This window comes from Phocoena sinus, chromosome 10 (assembly GCF_008692025.1).
Source record: "Phocoena sinus isolate mPhoSin1 chromosome 10, mPhoSin1.pri, whole genome shotgun sequence".
NCBI lineage: Eukaryota > Metazoa > Chordata > Mammalia > Artiodactyla > Phocoenidae > Phocoena > Phocoena sinus.
Window position 1 is genome coordinate 102,490,963 of NC_045772.1, and position 19,032 is coordinate 102,509,994.

The window sequence follows — 19,032 nt, forward strand, 5'->3', positions numbered from 1 at the left end:
ACCTCAGGTCGATTTGCAACACTTCAGGTGGACAGGGAGGCCAGCCTGCCCTCCTTCATGCCAGGCGCACTGGGGCCCCAGCTGTCGGCGGGCAGCTCTCTGGGAGGTGGGCTCAGGGCAGCCCCTCCCCGTGCCGTGTCATGAGGGCAGCTTGCGTGATGAGGCCCCACTTGAAGCTGTGACAGCTCAAGGACCACGGAGAATAGCAAGGGAGGCACAGAGCATAAAAACAGGGCGGAAGGTCAACCATGCTTCTGGAGTGCCATGCGCTTCTAGAGATGGGACACAGGCAAGCCGCCCTGCCTGCCTGCCTGCCTTGGTGAAAGAGAGAGAGGTGGACAGGTACTGCCAGCTGCTCCTCTCCAGGCATCACCGTCCACAGGCCCTCAGAGCAGCCCTCCGGGTCTGGCTAGGCTCCTCACGTCATGTCAGATTCACAGTGTGAAGTCACTACTCAAGGTTCATCTTATGATATATTCTCGGGCTGCTCCCAGTGCCTGAATCTCTGGGTCTGGCCTTTGAGGGGCAGGAGGAAGGATCTGTGTGAGGCACATTCCCTGCCTGGACTACAGCCTGGAACACTTCCAGGGGGCAGAACCCCTACAGCAGAACAAAACACAAGACAACCAACTTCCCTGTCCTTTAGGGAGGAGAGGAAGACCACAGGACACAGCCTCCCAGGATACACAGAGCCAGAAAATGCAGTCGTTAAGGCTAGCTTTCCACGACAGCAGGGATCTGCTTCCACACTTGTAACTCCATCCTGCCCCGTGTGGCTATTCGATCCAGGTAGCCTCCCAGGCCACACCCTCTCATCGCTTGCCTAGCACTGCCGAGATGGGCAAAAGCAGACGAGGGATGCGACCAGGAAGGCCAGGCAGGCTGCACCCGCGTTCACAGGGTGGGAGGTGGTCCCTGTGAAGCCCCTCAGCAAAGCCCATCGGCAGAGCTGACACGTCCCGCTGGAACCCCCCCAGCGGAAGCCTCCCCGCTGGGTGTGCCCGAATCACTCCTCTCACAGCGCCTTCCTCGAACCTCCCCAGGCGCCGTCTTCTCACGGAGCCCACGGTGGGCTGGCAGGAGGACACAAAGCCAACGGACCAGCTTCTCAAGGGACAGGGTCTGCTGCAGACTTAAAAGCGCCAGCAGACGAGCAGATCCAGAGAAGAGGACGTGCTTGGAGCACGAGGCACTTCACATGGACCAGCTCAACTGATCGCACAGTAGCTCAAGGGCACAGCCACTGTTATCATCCCCGTTCCCACAAATGAGGAAGCGGGCTTCCAGAGGTGGGATGGTCTGGGTGAGAAGTCAGGAACCCCCAGCGTCCGCCCACATCAGGTCACCCCGTCAAACCCAGGAGGAAGGTCACGACCCGGTTCCTGGCTGCCGCATCGACCTGGGAACTCGGGCAGCCGCCGTGCATGGACACCACCTGAAGCTGCTGATGGCTTCCCTTTTAAGTTAACCCGCTGGTAATCAGAGCGTCTCCGAGCGATAACCCGTCCTGCGCAGCGGGACAAGGTCCCGCCCACCCTGCCAACCCTGTAAGCACTGAGCCGCCCGTGGAGGAGACCAGCCGGGTCCTGCGATCTGCACGCGGTGCAGACCACTCCGCGCTCAGGCCGGCACCCTGCGGGTGGAGGGTGAGAAGGGGAGCAGTCAGGTGTGCCTCGCAGGAGGGGCTGTTCCTCACGCTGTCACCCTTTGGGCTGGCCTGTCTCCTGTGACCTTCAGGGAGTCCTCTGCAGCCCTGGCTGCCCGTCTGGGAAGCACACCTGGGCTCCGGCCCTCCCCGACACAGGAAGAAGAAAACACACGGAAACCAGACCAGCCTTCTCCTGCCCCGGCACCCAGGCTCTCCCAGAGAAAATGCAAGTGCTGTTTCCAGGGTCCCCTCCGGAAGATGCTCCTTCCCCCCCTCCAAGGAAGGTCATGGAGCCGATGAGGCCTCGGTCGAGATGCTCTGCTGGTGTGAAGGAAACCGCAAAGATGATGGGAATCGCCTGGGTATCTGTCAAAACAGGTGTTCCTGGTCTCCACCCCACGCCCACCGAGTGAGACGCTGGCAGGAGCAGGGCCAGGAATTATCCTTTGACCAAGTGTCGCACGTGTCGCATCAGGGACATCTGAGAAATTTAGAGCAGTGGTTCTCACAGCGTGGTCTCCAGACCACAGCACCAGCCGGGAACTTCTGAGACATGCAGATCACGGGCTCTACCCCAGACGGACTGGGACAGAAACCTCCCAGCTGTCTGTGCTCTCACGAGCCAGCCGGCAGGTGATTTTGATGCAGGCGAAGCTTGGTCACCACTGCCCCAGGGCAAATTTGAGGCAAGCCCGATTTCTGGCACTTAAACCACCTGTTCAAGGAAACCCAAACAGGAATCACCACCCTGCCGCTCCTAGTGAGGGTTGCCTGGGCTGTGCTTGGATCCACAGGTAAGACAGTGATTACAGCAACTGCCCACCGGGTGCAGACACTGTGCCCACTACTTTATTTGGTTTAATGCTCAAAGCAAACCTCTGAAGCGCAGTGTCCTTTGCAGATGAGGAAAGGAGGGCAAGAGAGCGTAAGAAACTTGCCCCCAACCAGCAGAAGGTGGAGCTAGGCCTCAAGTCTGGGGTGTCTGCCACAAAGTCACGCCCCAACGGCACCCCGCGCTCTGCCCGCACCGCAGCGCCCAAGGTAAGAGGAGAGTGAATTCCCGCTTGGACCGGTCAGTTCCTGGAAACTGTCATCTCTCATCTTCAAGTCCGACGACTCCCCAAGGAAGGATGGAGGCATCTTACGGCTTCCTTGGGGAAATGAGCTCTGGCGCCGCACTCTTACGAGACCGTCGTTACACTTTACATAGCACCCACGCTTAGCCCTTTTTCAAATGGGAACTTGAGTACGATGGGGCATTTACTACACCACTGGGTGCTGACTGACCTATCCTTCTACCTCACCTGCTGCGAAGGCTGTGACTCAGCCTTCCTGCAAAGCCCAGGCTACATCACCTCCACTCCTGCCCCATAATCCCTCGGTTTACAGATCACAGTGCAGGAAATGTTATTCCTGCAGGACAGGGTCTGCCCATGTCACCGAGCCCAGCCCTCCACTCGGCCCCACCTCGGGAGCGCCGCGTCCTGAGGGCGCTGGTTGGGGAGGCTCTGCAAGGGGGGCTGCAGGGGGTCCGCCTGTCCTGACTCCACTCCACCTGCCTGTCCTGTTCTCTTCCAGCCTGCTCACTGCTGAGCCCTGACTTGGGCACTGACCCCACTGACTCAGGCAGGCCTGCGGGTGGCGGGAATGCGCGGACAAGGACAGAGATGAGGGGGTGTGTGGGGCACTTTCCCCAAAGGTGCACGCGGCTCAGCCGGCCGGCACCACGCACTGCGAGGGGCCCTGGGATGCAGGTTTCTGCTTCTTTCCACACACAGGAGAAAGAAAGAAGCCCAGAGAGATGAGACAGCTTCCCCAAGACTGCACGGCGACCCGGTGGCTGAGTCACCCCAGAGCCCCCATGGAGCCCACCCCCAGGGGCACGGTCGCCACCCCCGCCCCGTGGAAGCCCCTCCCCCGACACATCTGTAAACAACAGCCCAGGGCACATTTTTTCTGTTCCTTTTCAATGAAAAGCAGGGTTAAGGTCTTGGTAGGCGCTCAGTAAGTACTGAATCTCTGAATTAAGTCAAACAAACTGGTCCTTTCTGACTAACGAGACGGGGAGCTGGGGCACCAGGCGGCAGGGAACACGGAGAGCCCTGGATGTGGACCAGAGACCCTGGGCTTGAACCTCAGTCAACCCTCCACCCTGGTCCTGGTCACCATCGCTTTCCTTACCACAAGGGGGCCAAGATGCACATCCTATATATTTCACAGGCCCCGGAGGACAACCAGCTGAGGAGTTGGACGCTGGAGTCCGCAGCCAACGCCTACAAGCACCTACACGTGCCCAGCTCTGTCCTAAGCACCTTCTACCCCGGGACCCTCGCACAACTCTGCAGGAGGCCCTGGCGCTGCCGCCCCTCACACGGACGAGGGGACAGGCAGAGAGGTCACACGACCGTCCAGTCACGGGTCACGATGCAAACCCAGGCCGTCGGGCTCAGGGCCCCGCTCCCCTGCCCGTCACAGACGCAGCCCCACAGGCTGACCTGCTGGCCGCGTCCTCCTCCGTCCCCGTGTCCAGCACACTGCTCAGGTTGTGCTCGGCCTGCGTCTCCTCAGGCACCTCCTCCAGCCCCTCCGCCTGCCGCACCGACAGGCGGTAGTTCTCCAGCTCAATCCTCTCCGGGGTGCCCCGCAGCCTCTTAGCGATGCTGGGCTCCTCCAGGCCGTTCACGCTCGGGCCTGCACGACAAGCAAGAAGCAAAGTTCTGGGATCAGCGACAGGGACGAGGGAAGGAACTTCTCCCTGGAAGGAGGGGCAGCTGTCCCACGAGGCCAGGGAGCCGGACACGGCAGCAGTCAACAAGGTCGGGCCCCGGAGAGCCCAGAGGTCTCTGGTGTGAGGGGGCAGAAGACAAAAGACCCCACATCTGCCCTACAGGGACGTGACAGCCTGGGAAGCAGTGCACACTGGCCAGAGGGCAGGGGCAGGACTGGCCCTCAAGGGAAAGCAGCCTGTTGAGAAGGGAGTCCTCTCTGCTGCCCCACCCCCTCGGTCCAAGACCTGCTGCCCCCCATAAAATGGTCCAGGACCCAATGTCCCCACCCGCTTGGTTCAGGACCTGCTGCTGCAATGCCATGGTCCGGACCTGCTGCCCCACCCCATGGTCCAGGACCCAGTCGAGGTTCGGGCACTGCATCTGGTTGGTCTACTGAGGTATCCAGGTAAGCTATTCTGCAGAGCTTCTCACACTGTGAGTTTGTCTGTCTCACATTTAGATTCACGGCAAGACTTTTTGTTCCACGGGAACACCTTGTGGACGACTCTGGGCTCCTCCCACTGCACCCACGCAGGACAGTCAGGCCCCCTCGGTCCTGGTGACACCGGCTGGACAGCTTGGTCGAGCTGGCGCCAACCCACGTCTCTGTGGTAAAGAGACCTTTTCCCCTTTGTAATTAATAAGTAATCTGTGCGGTGATGCGGAGAGACTCTGGACTACCTGTTCCCAGAATACCCACGTCAGGGGGCTAAAGATCCACTGATGACCCTGCCTGGTCAATTATTGCTCTGGGAGGCCCACGATGGCGGTTTCTAGACTCTATCATTCCTTTGCGAAGAAATCTGAGGACTGGGCTTCCCTGGTGGTGCAGTGGTTAAGAATCCGCCTGCCAATGCAGGGGACACAGGTTCGAGCCCTGGTCCGGGAGGATCCCATGTGCCACGGAGCAACTAAGCCCATGCGCCACAACTACTGAGCCTGCGCTCTAGAGCCCGCGAACCACAACTACTGAGCCTTCATGCCACAACTACTGAAGCCTGTGCGCCTAGAACCCGTGCTCCGCAACAAGAGAAGCCACCGCAATGAGAAGCCCGCGCACTGCAACAGAGTAGCCCCCACTCGCTGCAACTAGAGAAAGCCAGCGTGCAGCAACAAAGACCCAACGCAGCCAAAATAACAGAAAGAAAAGAAAAGGGCTTGTGGACTCTGAGGTCTCAGGTGTCTGATGTCGCCGTCACGCACCCCTCACCTCCCCCATCTCCATCGTTACCCTTCCTAATACACCTTGTGACCCCACGTTTGGGCAGAAGAGGCCCACCGACCACTCTCCTGTGTCCACTGTGACAGGACGTCACATGTGGTGCGGAGTCAGACACCCGCTGAGACAACGGACTCCGCCAGTGACCAGCCGAAGGACCTTAGGAAAATCACACAACCACTGAGAGCTCGCTTCCTGATCCATGAACAAGGACAATCCCACGTCGCGGGGTTACTACGAGTACGAAGTGAATTACACAGCGCATGTACGCGCATTTGTGCAGGTGCCATCTCTGTGCTCCGTACACTCTGCCTCCCTCTTCTAGGAGTTAGGTGATACAGCTGAGGTCCAGGAACATTTTCACCACCGATCTGTACAAGTCCATTGCATCCATCTGCCCTGGATTGCAAACGACAGTTACTGGACACAGAAGGTGGGAAGAGCCTCTGAGCAGAGCAAGCAGCACCGGGAAGGGGCCCAGGTGGAGGGACGCAGGCACCAGGGCGGGGCGGGGCGGGGCGGGGCACAGGGCCTTGCGTCCCGCCAGGGCAGGCACCTGGCTTCGGCGAAACTCTCAGCTTTAGGGACCGACACTAGGTTTAGCAGGTGAGGTCACGCCAGCCAGTGTCAGGTGGTCTTCAGGCGAAGCCCAGAAGCCCCCTGATGAAGGGCTGAAGGACGGGGTGGGAACACTGATTCAGTAACTTTTGTGACGTGAGAGGTTGTGCAGAAAACGTCTGGAAGGCTGGCCCTTCTGTCATGCGCATGTTCCGAACCTCCTCGTAAAATGATTAGAAATAACCCCGTGAATGCGGGCAGTCACGGAATGAAGTCTCAGCGCATCTGCTGCAGTGACCAGGATCTCCCACCAAACAGCACCCTTCAAATCACTAGAGATTCTTTCTGAAAAGCAAGACCTGGGGCGTGTTCACTTACAAATGCAGGTAAACGTATAACCATGGGGTCTGGGCACGAATCCTGTGCCGTCTGCACACATCTGCCCGTCCCGGTCTTGGTGCCCCGGGAACCTCATTTTGGACACCCCCGGACTATCCTTCAACACTGAGCTCAGGGCCCCCGAAGTGTGAGCTCTGATGCTGGACGAGGGCGTGTGGAAAATTAGGAAACACGTGGTCTCCAGATGACAGCATGAAAGAGGCAGGGAGCACAGCAGGTGGACACGGTCTAGACAGTCTCCACACCTGCCCCCAGGCCCTCCGAGGGCACAGGCTCTAATCGCAGGGCCAGCCTTTCCAAACACCAGCCTTCCTGGCCTCCCTTCTCCTCATCAAAACCCAGCTCGATAAAGACAAGGCCAAGGGTCCCCGACTACAGTACCACTTGATTCTGTCCTTCCCATCGTGTATTTTTGACAACTGCCCTTAAACGGAAAGGGAAATAAATGGGTGGCAACTACCTGAGCACAAAGTTTTGGGGAATTCCATGAATATGGAATAAAGACCAGTATTTCTTTTAGATGGTAGAAGAAAAACAGAGTAAGAGCTGTCACTTAAGGGAAAACAACTCACATCACCAGTTCCGACTGAGCAATTTCAAGGTAGAGAAGGAACACACTCATGGGAAGACCCTTGGGGGAAACGCACAGTGTCTCCCAGGAATTCCACGAGAACCTGGGGAAACAACACAGGCTAAAACGCTCTCTACTCCGAGCGCCGCAGGCCGGGCATGGCAAAGAAAGTCCTCACAGGGATGGTTCCAGGCGTATTAGAGGCGTCAGGGCTCGAGCACACACGCGGGACCACGGGAGCATGGAAAAGGGGCGCGTGGCCCACCCAGGGATCCAAGGAGGGCGGTCTGGAGGAACACGAAGGTAGGCGCCAGCTTTAAGGTAGGTAACAGTTTGCAAATGAGATCACCGAGGTTCAGAGACAGTAAGCTGCCCAAGGTCACACAGCTGGTGAGCGGTGCGGCCAAGACCCGACCCAGGAGGACAGCGTCTGCTCAGAGGCCTGGTGTGCTGCCACCAAGGCGCATTTCCTTGGAGTCCTGCTCTGCCTTCCCCCGCAGGGGCGTCTTCACCACGATCTCCTCCCCACCGTGACCTTCATGACGAAGGACAGAGACTCCACGGAAATGTCCTGGAGCAGAGCGTCTGGCGTCTGGAATGACATCCCGCCCTCCCAGCGTCAATTCTCTGGAGTTTCCACAGGCTGCATAGAGCAGGGGATCACCCAACCCCAAGCCCAGAGGCTGGGGCTCTGGGGAGGGGAGATGTTAATTTAATACTGGGCTTGGCCACAAGCAACAAAAACGAAGCCAGAAACACTCAAGATCATTCACACGTTGGTCCCCACAGAGAGGAGGCTGTGGGCCGTGAAGCCCAAGACATTCCCACTGGAGATGCTGCGAAAGGCGGGAGGGCTGGGGTCACTCACTGGTCAGGCCCCAGGCCCCTCTGGTCTCCACCCACTTTCAGCGACCAGGGAAAGCAGGATGTTCCCTCGGGGCCGGGTCCCCATGGAGGCCGTTTTCCCAAAGGGAAGGTGGCACTCAGAGGATGCTCGGCAAGTACCCCAGATCCACCAACTGCCAAAGCGTGCTTAGCATTCCCGGGCCATAAGCTTAAAATGTCATGGGAAATTCAGACACACAAACACCAACAGAATCAGCGTCCTTGACTCTCTGTCCTGAGCAGAGGGCCATTGGCCAGAGTAACCGGATGGTGATGGTAAATTAAGACACTGAAGGAAGTAATGGTGGAGGTGGCCTTGGCAGTGGTTCTGACACCGTGACAGAGGACCCCCACCTGCCGCCCCCGGGTCCCCGCTGTCTCGTCAGCTTCAGAGGAGCCCAGGAGAGCAGAGGTTGCAGAAGGGCAGTTTGGAAAGTCAGAGTGAACCAGCAGGGTCGGGCCAAGAGCCCCGGCCTCTCCACGTCACGTGCTTTTGATGCAGCAACACACAGGGGCTTCCCAGCTGAAAGTGGGATGAGGGATTTGGGATCATTCCTAGGCCGACTGTTCCCTAAGTCCAGGCAAGCAGATCTCAGGTCACTGGAGGCCAATTCCAGCTCCACAGACCGAAGGGAAACAGCTCCAGGATCTGGGTGGCACCCTAAATAAGAGAAAGGCTCTGAGCCTGAGCGACGGGCCTTGCTCTGGGCCAGTCACTGCCTGTATGAGCTCCATACATCATCCTCAAGCAAACATTTTCCTCACGGGAGAACCTGCTCTCAGCTGACGGACGAGCGCTGCCAAAGCCCTTGGCAACACGCGTGAAATCACCCTGGGGGAGAGATGGCCCTTCTCACGAGGAGCCCCCATCCTCACGGGGCTGCGAGGGGGTCCCTGCTGCAGTTCTGCGGCAACACGTGGCCACCCCGGGACAGGACCGCTGTCCGGACCAGAGACAGCTGCCTCTGTGGGGCGTTGCCTTCGAGAGGGGCCCCGTGACATGAGTGGCCCGGCAGCCCCACGGGGAAGAAGCAGCCCACTCTCCCCACCTCACTGCCACTCAAGCTGCCGGCTGAGCTGCCGCTCAGCTGTCCGAGAAGCAGGCGGCCGCTCTGCCCGGGACCCTGTCCCCGCTCCCGTCCGGCGGGACAGTGGGGTCTGGTGTCTGCGGGACGAGGAGGCCCACCTTGGGGGAAAGGCTCACTGGGGCTGCTTCCACGGCCTTCTCAGAAGGGCCGTGGGACAGCTGGTTTGGGCCTCGGCAGACTCTGCTGGGCCGGCCGCACGCCTGAGGCCTCGCACGGCGATTTCTCCCTCTGGAGGACACCGCACACTTCACCGGCGCTTTGGTTCTGGAGGCCAAAGGAAGGAGTTTCCAAGCACTGCCTCGGTGAGGTGACTGCGGCCCCTGCACGTGGACCCTCCGACAGACTCTTCTGTGGTTTCCTGCTGTCAGGGGGTGGGGTTCACTGCATGTCCCGAGGTCACAGGACAGGAGGGTGTCAGATGCTCCTTTGCTCGGGAAGCAGGTGATGAAGGAACAGGGACGACCGGCTGAGTCAGGACTGTGACGTGGGCTGCACGCCCCGCCGCTGGGCGCTGCCGGCGCTATTGCCACCCAGGGTTCTGATGTCCAGGCCCTAGGACACCGGTCCCGGATGGCACCCGGGGCCGTGTGGCTGTGCAGCGAGGGACGGGATCGCTAACTGCCCCTCCACACCCAGCGTCTCCTCGTCATCCGGGGGACTGCGTGCTCACATGCGGCACAGAGAAAAGCAGGTCACGCAGACGCAAGGGGGAGATACTGAATTACCAAGAGTCAGGCAGTGACCGAGAGGCCAAGGACGGGAAGCGCAACAGGGACAAGTCAGAACTGTCCCAGGAAACCCACCAGCTGGGAGGTGGGAGCCTGCAGCCCGCAGAGTCCCCTCGGGAAGCCGAGGGGCTCGTCCATCGCCACAGCCCTTGGCTCCCCATCTGCAGGATCCCGGGGGACTTTTGCTGTTACGTTAGTTTTCTAACAAGATGTGACTTTTGCTGCAGCTCCCAAAGGTGTCTTTTTGGCAGGTGGAAATCCTGGCACATGTCACTCTAACTGGCCAAGGCAAAGAGGTCTCTTTTAAGGCACGTACCTAAGTCTCCATTAAAAAAAAACACCTTACCAGGCTTCGTGTAGCTCTCTTGATAACATATCTTTCATGTGTCGAAATATCTCTGAGATGAAACTCGACTTGACCCTTAACAGTCAGCTGGGTCACCCCGCAGAATGGCCACCTCTCTGCTGTCTAAAGCGTTGGGGTCTGCTGTGTTTTCTCTTAAATCCCACAGAGCTGAGCTCTAGCTGCAGTTCTGCTGTTTCCACCTGGCCGCCCACATGCACACACCTGTGCACACACGGGAGCCATGGGTGTGGCCGGCAGATCAGGAGGGTCCCTACAGCTCAAGGTAAGGGGCCTGTCCACCAGCCCACTCATGGGGCTAGCCTCTGAAATCTTAATAAGAGGCGGGTAAAGATAAGGGTGGTCCACAGGTCAGCCCAGCCCGGGCCTCTGCCTGCTGCTGCTGGCCCCTCCGCACCCCCAGGGCTCTAGCGCACCTTCATCACACCATCCACCTCCTGAGTGCACCCCAAACTGGAGGGTCCGCTGCACAGGGCTCTCCCGGCCTCCTGCGGTTCTGGTGCCATCAATGCAGCAGAACAAGTGTTCGGTAAAGCGTCTTGAATAAACAATCAAGATGGAAGGTCTCAGCCTGTATCTGAACTACAGCAACACCTCACTATACTTCTAAGGAATTGGCTGGACATAATCTGGTCTCAGTTTCCTCATCTTGACACACAACACTGAGGGCCTCTGCGTGTCTCAAGGAGCTTGATACTGTTCCAGGCCCCAAGAAGAGGCAGGAACACCACCTCTGTGAAGACAGTAGCCATTCCCTTAGCGCCCGGGACACAGAAATTCCTTTGAAGATGCCAACGTCCTACAAGACTCCACGGAGGAAGGCTCTGAAAAGACACCATCTCAAACGACCTGATGTCCTAAATGCATGTCCTCGCTTCACCGTGGAGAGCAGCTGAGCCCCAGGGAGCATCTCGCGCACTGGAGGACCAGACCCGTACGAGCACGCGGAGGGGAGAGGTGGGAAGGGAGAGAAGGACCACGAGTCTGCCCACCAGGCACTGCCAGATGATGAGCTTTTCCCAAGATATGCATTTAGACTGCACCCCTCCCCTCCGGGGCACTTCAGTCCGGAGTGCATCCCAAGCTGGCTGCGAGGGGCTCTCGGGGGGCCAGCTGCACAGCCCCAGAGCGGGCTTGGCCTCTGAGCCGTGGAAGGTGGGTAGTGAGGCCCTGCCCATAATCCAACGATCAACAGGGACAAACCCACCTCGCGACGAAAGGCCCTCTGCTCTGCGACAGGCTCCTTCCAAAGACAGCATCTCCGCAACGGCCTCCCCTCGGGCACCATAGATCTGTTGTGGGAAAGGAGCCAAGCTCCTCCGGCAATGCCCACGAGCACCACCTGAGGCGCACCTCGGCGGCCCTGTCACACCTGTGCTCTCATCTGTCAGCCGGTCCCTGAGACTTCCGGGCACGGGGGCCTGCACGGCTGGTGCTGGGAGTTCACAGCCCTCTCCGGCGACCAGCCTGACACCCACGAAGCACTGTCCCTGCGCTGCCTCCAGGCCGGGAGGTGGCTCGGAGCCCCTGGCGGCTTGTGGGGAGCCACACCGTCCCCAGGCCCACGTGTAACCCTACCTCTGCCTAAGCGAAGCTATAATCCTGCACAGTCCTCTGACTCGCACGTGGGTGTTGAAATTCAGCTTAATGTCAACCTATCCAGGACTGCTTTTCTTCCGCTGCTACGGTGAAGAGCCCCCAGGGTGTCGTGACCTGGCAGGTGACCTCACAGCCCATCCACGCAGGCTGAGGAACAAGCAAGGCCAAATTTAGCCAAGCCCTGCAGAGATTCAATGCCCACTGTCTCAGGACCAGACACGGCCAGCCCTCCTCACTGTTCTGTCTCCCCAAATCTCTGCTGGCTGGGAACACATCCCAGCAGGCCGTCCGGTCCTCACCCCGCAGGAGGCGTCGCCCAGTCAGCAGAAATAACCCTAACTCACTCTCGCTCTGATTATGCCAGCATTTTCTGGAATCTCCACCAATGATCAGAGTTGATACTCCTGTAATCCTTTTAAATAAACAAGTTTCCACACGTTTTAGCTTATTTGCTCTTGACAACAATCTCATGGAGCAGCAGGGAGCCTTTCTTCCATTTTATGATCTTAATAGATGGGGAAACTGAGGCTCAGAGAGATAAATGACCGAAGACAGCAAGGATAACAGGCTGCATCTTCTCTTCAAGATCTGTGCTTGTCCCCTTTAGACCCAGCTCTGCTCTCCCAGGCTGTGGTCACCTCAGAAGATGAGCACATTCTGGGGCGCAGGGTGATTCACTGTGGTTCAGGAAAACGGACTCTGTTCTAAAACATTTCCTCGGTGTCTGACAGCACACACAGTACCGGCACGGCTGCTGACGTGTACACCGCGTCACGTGCTGGGAGGCGTGTGCCCACAACCTAACAGGGGCGGGCAGGCCACTGCTGTCCAGTGTGGTCTGTATCACTTTCTTTGTCCTCACGCACTCTCTTCCCTGGTCTCCTATGGGAACAATCAAATGGAGGCTAATTTTACATTTAGGGCCTGTCCTTACTTCTCTTGACTTTAGTCTAGAATGGTGCTGGTCAACCAGGTGATCTTTTCCCCTGGGGTCACCTGGCAATGTCACAGCCTGGGAAGGGGGGAGTCCTGAGATCCAGTGGGAAGAGGCCAGGGATACTGCAAACAGCCAACAACGCACAACAAAGAACTATCCGTCCAAACGTCAATAGTGCTGAGCCCGAGAGCCCTGCCTGGAAATCACAGCAGACTATCTCCCACCTCTCACTGATCAGGCCAACCGGCACACCAGATGTTGGACCGCGGCCCAATGGACAAAGTCATTAGGACAGAGCAGTGATGCTGCCACCAGAGTGAGGCACCCTGAACCTTGGAGGGCAGCGCGTGGAGGGCCTGTCGGGAAGGGCCGTGTGGAGCAGACAATCCCTGTGCCGGGCAGACATGCCCCGCCCTTCACTGTCCTTCGGTACAGAGGAGTCTCTCTCTCACGGAGATGCTGTCCGTCCCACCGTCCCCCGTCCACCCGCCCAGCCCTCCGGCGTGGGGCCTGGGGACAGAGGCCAGGTGCTAGAGGCTGACAGGTACGTCAGAAGGCCTGCTCACTAAATCCAGGGAGAAAAGCAGCCGTGGAAACACGACGAGGAAAAACACTGCTTCTTTCTCCGTGTCCCCAACTCTCTTCTTTTTCCATTTTCCAAAAACATCCTCTATGAGCTCGCAGGGCCCGACATGACACACCTGCCCGAGGCTGGGCCTGGACATGCTCAGGCCTCCCGAGCTGCTTCCGTGTCCAACCCAAGCTGATCCAACATGGCAGAACCCAAAATGCTCACTGCGATGACACGCATGCTTAGCCTGGATCTAAGCGTCATTTCATGTGAGTGGAGTCTGGAGCGGCCCAAACTCCGACAGGTAAGAATGTCCGTGTTTAACTCCTGTCATGGGTGATTCTGCTCAAAGTGTCAGGACAGAAAGAGGCAGACCCTCATCTCTCCCTCTCCTCTGCCAACCCCACCCAGGGCCAGGCCAGGCAACTACTGTGAATGGCAGCTGTAAAGCATCAGTAGCAAGAGAACGAAACCGTCAGCTCCACCACCCCCGGGGGCCTCTTAGAGAAGTGTGATAAAATGCGAGCGTAGAGGAGAAATAAGCAACAGGCGTACAAGTCAGAAGTAGCTAGACTGTTGCCCTTGAGTAGCACTGAACACCATCCCAGAGCACAAGCCCGGCTCCTCCAGACTGACAGGGAGGTTCCGTGTGGAGGGACATCTTAATAGCATGACTTTAGGCTTGGTATCGTCTGAACTGATCAAAGAGTGCTGATACAGAGAAAATGAAAAGCAGTCGATTCAACATCATTATTCTCCGCCTCCGTCTCTTCTGATCTCCCCCTTCACATACCAGTGATGAAACCCTTTGCTCTGGAATCTACCCTCTTTGCAAAGGCACATTCCCAGCCCTGGGGTCGCCGCTAAAAATCTGGGGACACGTATTTCCTGGAAATAACCAAATGCACATTCACAGATGACACGGGCATTCGTGCATGTTTTTAGAAAGTCATCTTGGCAGAGCTGACACGCAGCTCTCTTCCCGCTGCCCCGTGCGGAGAAGCTGAGGCTGGAGGACACGGGAGTGGAGGGGGCGGCACGGTGCACGTCCTGTACCGACTCCACCCGGCTCTGCCTGGGTCAGTCACGGGGCCTCGATCCAGTCTGCAAAACGCTACCTTCCTCACAGCCTACGGTGTGATTAGATGAGGGACGCGTATACAGAAGGCGTCTGGACAGTGCCTGGCACACAGTAAGTGCTGCACACTAGCTGTACCCCATTCCTGAATTGTTCTCTCTGAGTTCGTGTGACGTCGGCCCAAGGGCAGATTCACCAGTATAAACACTCGGGGGAGACTGACAGCAGTGAGCACACTTCAAGTTTCACTCTCTTTTTTTATCTGAGGGAGACTCCAACAGAAGCGGGGGCTCTCCCGGTTGTAAACACGATGGCCCCTTGGCGTGGTATTTGCAGTCGCCCGGAGCACGGCTGTTGGCTCTCAGCAGCCCCCGAGGGCAGCAAGACTCTGGCCCTTCCCGCACGCAGGCAGCTGGCCAAGCTCCGTCGCCCCAGGGCCCAGAGCCTCCACTGGGGCTGCCTTCCCGGCACCCGGATCCCTGTGTTCCTGGGCCTCCAGCAATGCTGATGCCCCACTGAAGGCAGGCAGGGAACTGGTGTAGAGTAATTCACAGGAGACAGAACCTGGGGCAGAGCCTTCTCTTCTAGAGGAAGAACGTACTGACCCAGGTAAGTCTGCTGGTGGCAAATGGTGGGAGGGAAATGTTACAGCTGGTCTTCTCCAGCCTGGTCTTTCTAGATTCTGACTCAGTTCTAGAAAACAGGGGAACAAGAATAAACAGGCTACTGTAACCATATTGTAACAACATCAGCTGTTCTCCATCGGCACCAGGTGGAGCTCAGGCGCCTTGCAGACTCTCCGCCCTCAGGTCCCTAGGCACACTTTTCTTTGGGTCTGGTCTCTGAGCAGCCGCAAGGCACCAGGAGGATGACAGTCTCAGGAAGTCACCTCCACTGGTGCCCGGCTTTATTACCCTGGAAGAACACGAGAACTGAACGAAAGAATGTTTATGTAGGCCTCTGCACTGAAACAGCCCCGATTTCGTTGTGTGTTTGAGGCCCAGGTCCTTCTGGAGCCCCGACCCCCGCCTGGCAGCACAGGTCTGCAGGGGCCCCCAGTAGGGTCGAGCTTTCTTGGGGAGTCAGCTGTGATGGAGGCCCAGTCACACCGGGACCCGGGGCGCAGGAACCGCAGAGAAGCAAGCAGGTGCCTGGATTGCAGGGCCCGAGCTCTTCCGGTAACCGGGGCCCCTTAACACAAAATAACCACCGAAGACCTACAATTCCAGGCAAGGACACTATGAAACAACAGTGACACAGTGGAAATAACCCTGACATTTTACCCAAGTACAGAATAGGAACTCATACCAGGGACAGTTTCATACAACTAATGCACAGTCACGGCAAGCTGGTGAGCACAGATATAGAGGTAAAGAACACGTAAGAGGCAAAAGAAATTCTGACTCAACTTTAAGGATTTTTCTAGCAATCACTAGCATGGCCCCAGGAGTCTGTTTTTAGTAGGCAGAGCTAGGGCCCCGGACCCCCTTCTGCCGGAAGGTATCCCCAAACTGCCCTTTATGCCAACGCCCCTCTGTGAGTGATGGGGGGCAGTCTAACCTCACCTGTGGACACCATCAAGGGCGAGGTCAGGTTTGCCTGGCTCGGGTGTAGGGGCGACTCAACCTCTCACCCACTGCCCTTCTTGGAGCAAAGCCTCGCTGACCCCAGAGCAGCTGTGGAGCGAGAGGCGTTACCCCAGCGCGCACGCCTCCTCCCCGCAGGCCCTCAGGACGGATCTACTCGCCGGCACTTGCTGGATGCTTGGCTGGACTGAGGTGCCAGGTAAGGCCCAGTTTTGGAGTCTTGGTGAGGTTGTAGAGCTCTGTGAAAGGGCCTGGCGTTTGGGGAGGAGTCTTCCTGAAGCTGTCTGCTGGCTATCACACCCCAGCAAGGCCCGAGCGGGGGCTTGTCTTCAGTGGGCCCCTCAGGGGACAGGACGGGAACAGAGGGCAGCCCATTCTCACTGCTTCCTGCACCCCGTCGCACACAGGAGCCCTCCTGGGCAGTGTCCCAGTGAGGGAAGGGCCAGGGAACCGATGAGAAAAAAAGAGAATGGGCTTCAAGTTTCAGAAAGAAACTCGACCCAAAGGGAGCTCTCCAGGGTCTTCAGCCCGACTCCTTTTTCTCCCAGCCTTCTGCAGGGCCCAGGACAGACCAGACTGACTGATTTCAGAGAAGGGGGAGGGTGGCGAGCAGGCCGGGAGAGGCAGGCGCTCTCCATGCTGGGACCAACTCCCAACCCAGTGATGGTGCTGTGGCCGCGCAGGGACCCAAGGGGGCCGCCGGGTGGAGGGGAGGCCGGGAGGCCGCCATCACCTAGAGCACGGTGGGCGCAGACTGGCGCTGAGCAGCCCCCTCCGATGTGCCCTCTCCTGGCCCCATTCAGCACCCAAACGGCTGTGCCCCTGTGGCCGGCGGGCCAGCCGGCACCAGAGGCCCCGCTGCCAAGGTCACAGTGTGTGTGTGAGAAGGGGGCTCAGCCCTCCAGGCTCGAGCAGCCAAGCAGAACTGGACCCCCTGCCTGTGTGTCCAGGTCACAGAAACAGACAGAGCTGGGAGGACAGAGCTGGGAGGACAGAGCAAGGACCGTCCCTGACGCCAGGCAAAAGCCTCAAGGCGGCGAAGAGGCGCCCAAGCGCTCCGGTCCCCACGGTACCAGCTAGTCGGAAAGAGGAGGGCACGGCCTGGGCTCAGGAAGAGGCAGGCTCCACGGAGAGCTTTCTCCTTCACCTGCTCCCGCCTCAGGGCCCTCGTGCCGGATGATGCAGTGGGGGACACAGGTGGCATCTTCCTCCAAGCAAGGAAGCAAAATGTCTTCCACCATGCCCCCCCCCAGACAGGGGCCCTTCCACTAACGGGAACCTGTGTTTTAGGTATAAACACACTGTTGCCCCATTCTAACACACCTACGTTCTCTCCCGAGCCCGGCCCAGGAGTGAGGATCCTGAGGTACCGTGGTCTCACGCCCACTCCTGACCTGCTTGAGCGACCCCTCCCCACCCTCCAATCAGGAAAAGGGAGGAAAAGAAATACTCAGAAACCTGAAGATTGTTTGGAATTTATTCTCTTAAATAAGAACGGTAACACTTGTTATAAAAAAATAAAAGCACAACACCTTAGTTTCACAATAACGGAAAAACAAAGTTACACAATTAAATAAAAACAACTCACAAAGAAACACACCAAAACGCACAACGGCACAGGTTAGAGACGAAGGCAAAGGCGAGGCTTCACGGCAGGAAGGCCGGAGACGGACAGGTGCACCGTCCCTGGCACAGCTCTGGCCTCTGTACCACTCCTGGGGACCCGCCTGCTGCCTGCCCCCGCCCTCTACCCCAAGCTTAACAGATCAGGAAAAGTGGGTGGCCACTTTTTTAACTCACTGGCCAGGCCTTGAAGGCCATGCTGAGGCCCCTTTCAGGAGAGACTAAGGATTCCACTGTCCTACAGACACACTGAACACCAAGAGACAGCAGGGAGCTGTGCTAACAGACCCGCGCCTGGAAGTGAAGCGGTCCCGTGGGGTTTCTGAGCGAGAGCCCTGCTCCCCTGCTTTGTCTAAGTCACCTTCCTGGGGTGGGGAGTGTGCACTGCTCATGTCCGGGGGCACTTGCCCCCGCGGTCCCCACCTCCCCGGGAACACTAAGCCAGGTCGGTGGCACGGTCCCCGGTGTAAGCCAGAGCCCAGGGGCAAGAAGCTCGGGGAAGCTTCGCTAGTATTGCTATCACCGCTTAGGGCACAACATATAAACGTGTACTTGTAGATATGAAACTAAGCCATATCTTAGTGATGTGTTCACACATCACCGTCTACTTGGACTCTTGGGGTGGGGTTGGAGAGTGAAGCTGGATGCGGAATTCTCTTTGCTTTTCTAAATAGGTTTTCCAGAAATGCCTATAAGGGAAGAGGACTTGGGAAGCAGTGGGAAGATCCTCCTGACGGCAGGAACCCAGGATTGTACCGCGCGTGGCTATTCTAGCTGGTGTGGGAAACGCCTGCGTTTCCTAATGGCTCATTCAGCATCCAGACTATGGAACCCAAGGGTGATCGTGCAGGTGTGTCTGGGGACGCGGCATGCGGCAGCCACAGTGAGGCAGCCTTTTATGTTAAGATCATCTTTCTGTAAGACGACAGACAATGAAGCCTTTCTCCCATCCCATGTCTGTCACCTGTACTGGAAGCAAAGCTCTTCTGTTCCCTGTGATACCCCATGCCTGTACGCTTCAGTTCTGGTTACCCACTATGTGAGGTGCAAAGGGGATTCCTCCGGATGAAAAAAGGATCTAAAAACCTTCAACTGAGGGTCTTGTATTCGAGGGCACAACATCCCACTGGGGGTTTTCTTTCTCTGCCTGTTGTTATCCAAATGTTTCCTAAAGTCAGGGCAGGTACTAGGAGGCCAGGGTAAGAAAATCTGTGCCAGGTCCACTGACCTGCAGCACTAAGTATAAGAAGCTTGGAAACAAAGCACTTACTGATTTTGAGAACAGCAAAGAGGGTTTCTACAGTAAAAGCACATTACAAACAAAGATGCTAAATCAGGCGGCAGCTGCGGGCCAGGGGGCCAGAGACAGATGACGCCGGACCAGGTTCTAACTCGCGGGTTGTGTTTGCT

General features: G+C 57.8%; 1 protein-coding gene across 7 annotated transcripts in view; it reads right to left on the reverse strand.

Moving 5' to 3' along the window:
• MICAL3 (microtubule associated monooxygenase, calponin and LIM domain containing 3) overlaps positions 1-19,032 on the reverse strand; it is a 193,820-nt gene that overhangs the window by 43,042 nt on the left and 131,746 nt on the right. For all 7 annotated transcript variants that reach the window (XM_032644838.1, XM_032644834.1, XM_032644833.1 and 4 more), the window contains one exon: positions 4,144-4,339. In XM_032644838.1, coding sequence (XP_032500729.1) covers positions 4,144-4,339 — 196 coding nt within the window. The remainder of the gene's footprint in view (positions 1-4,143; positions 4,340-19,032) is intronic.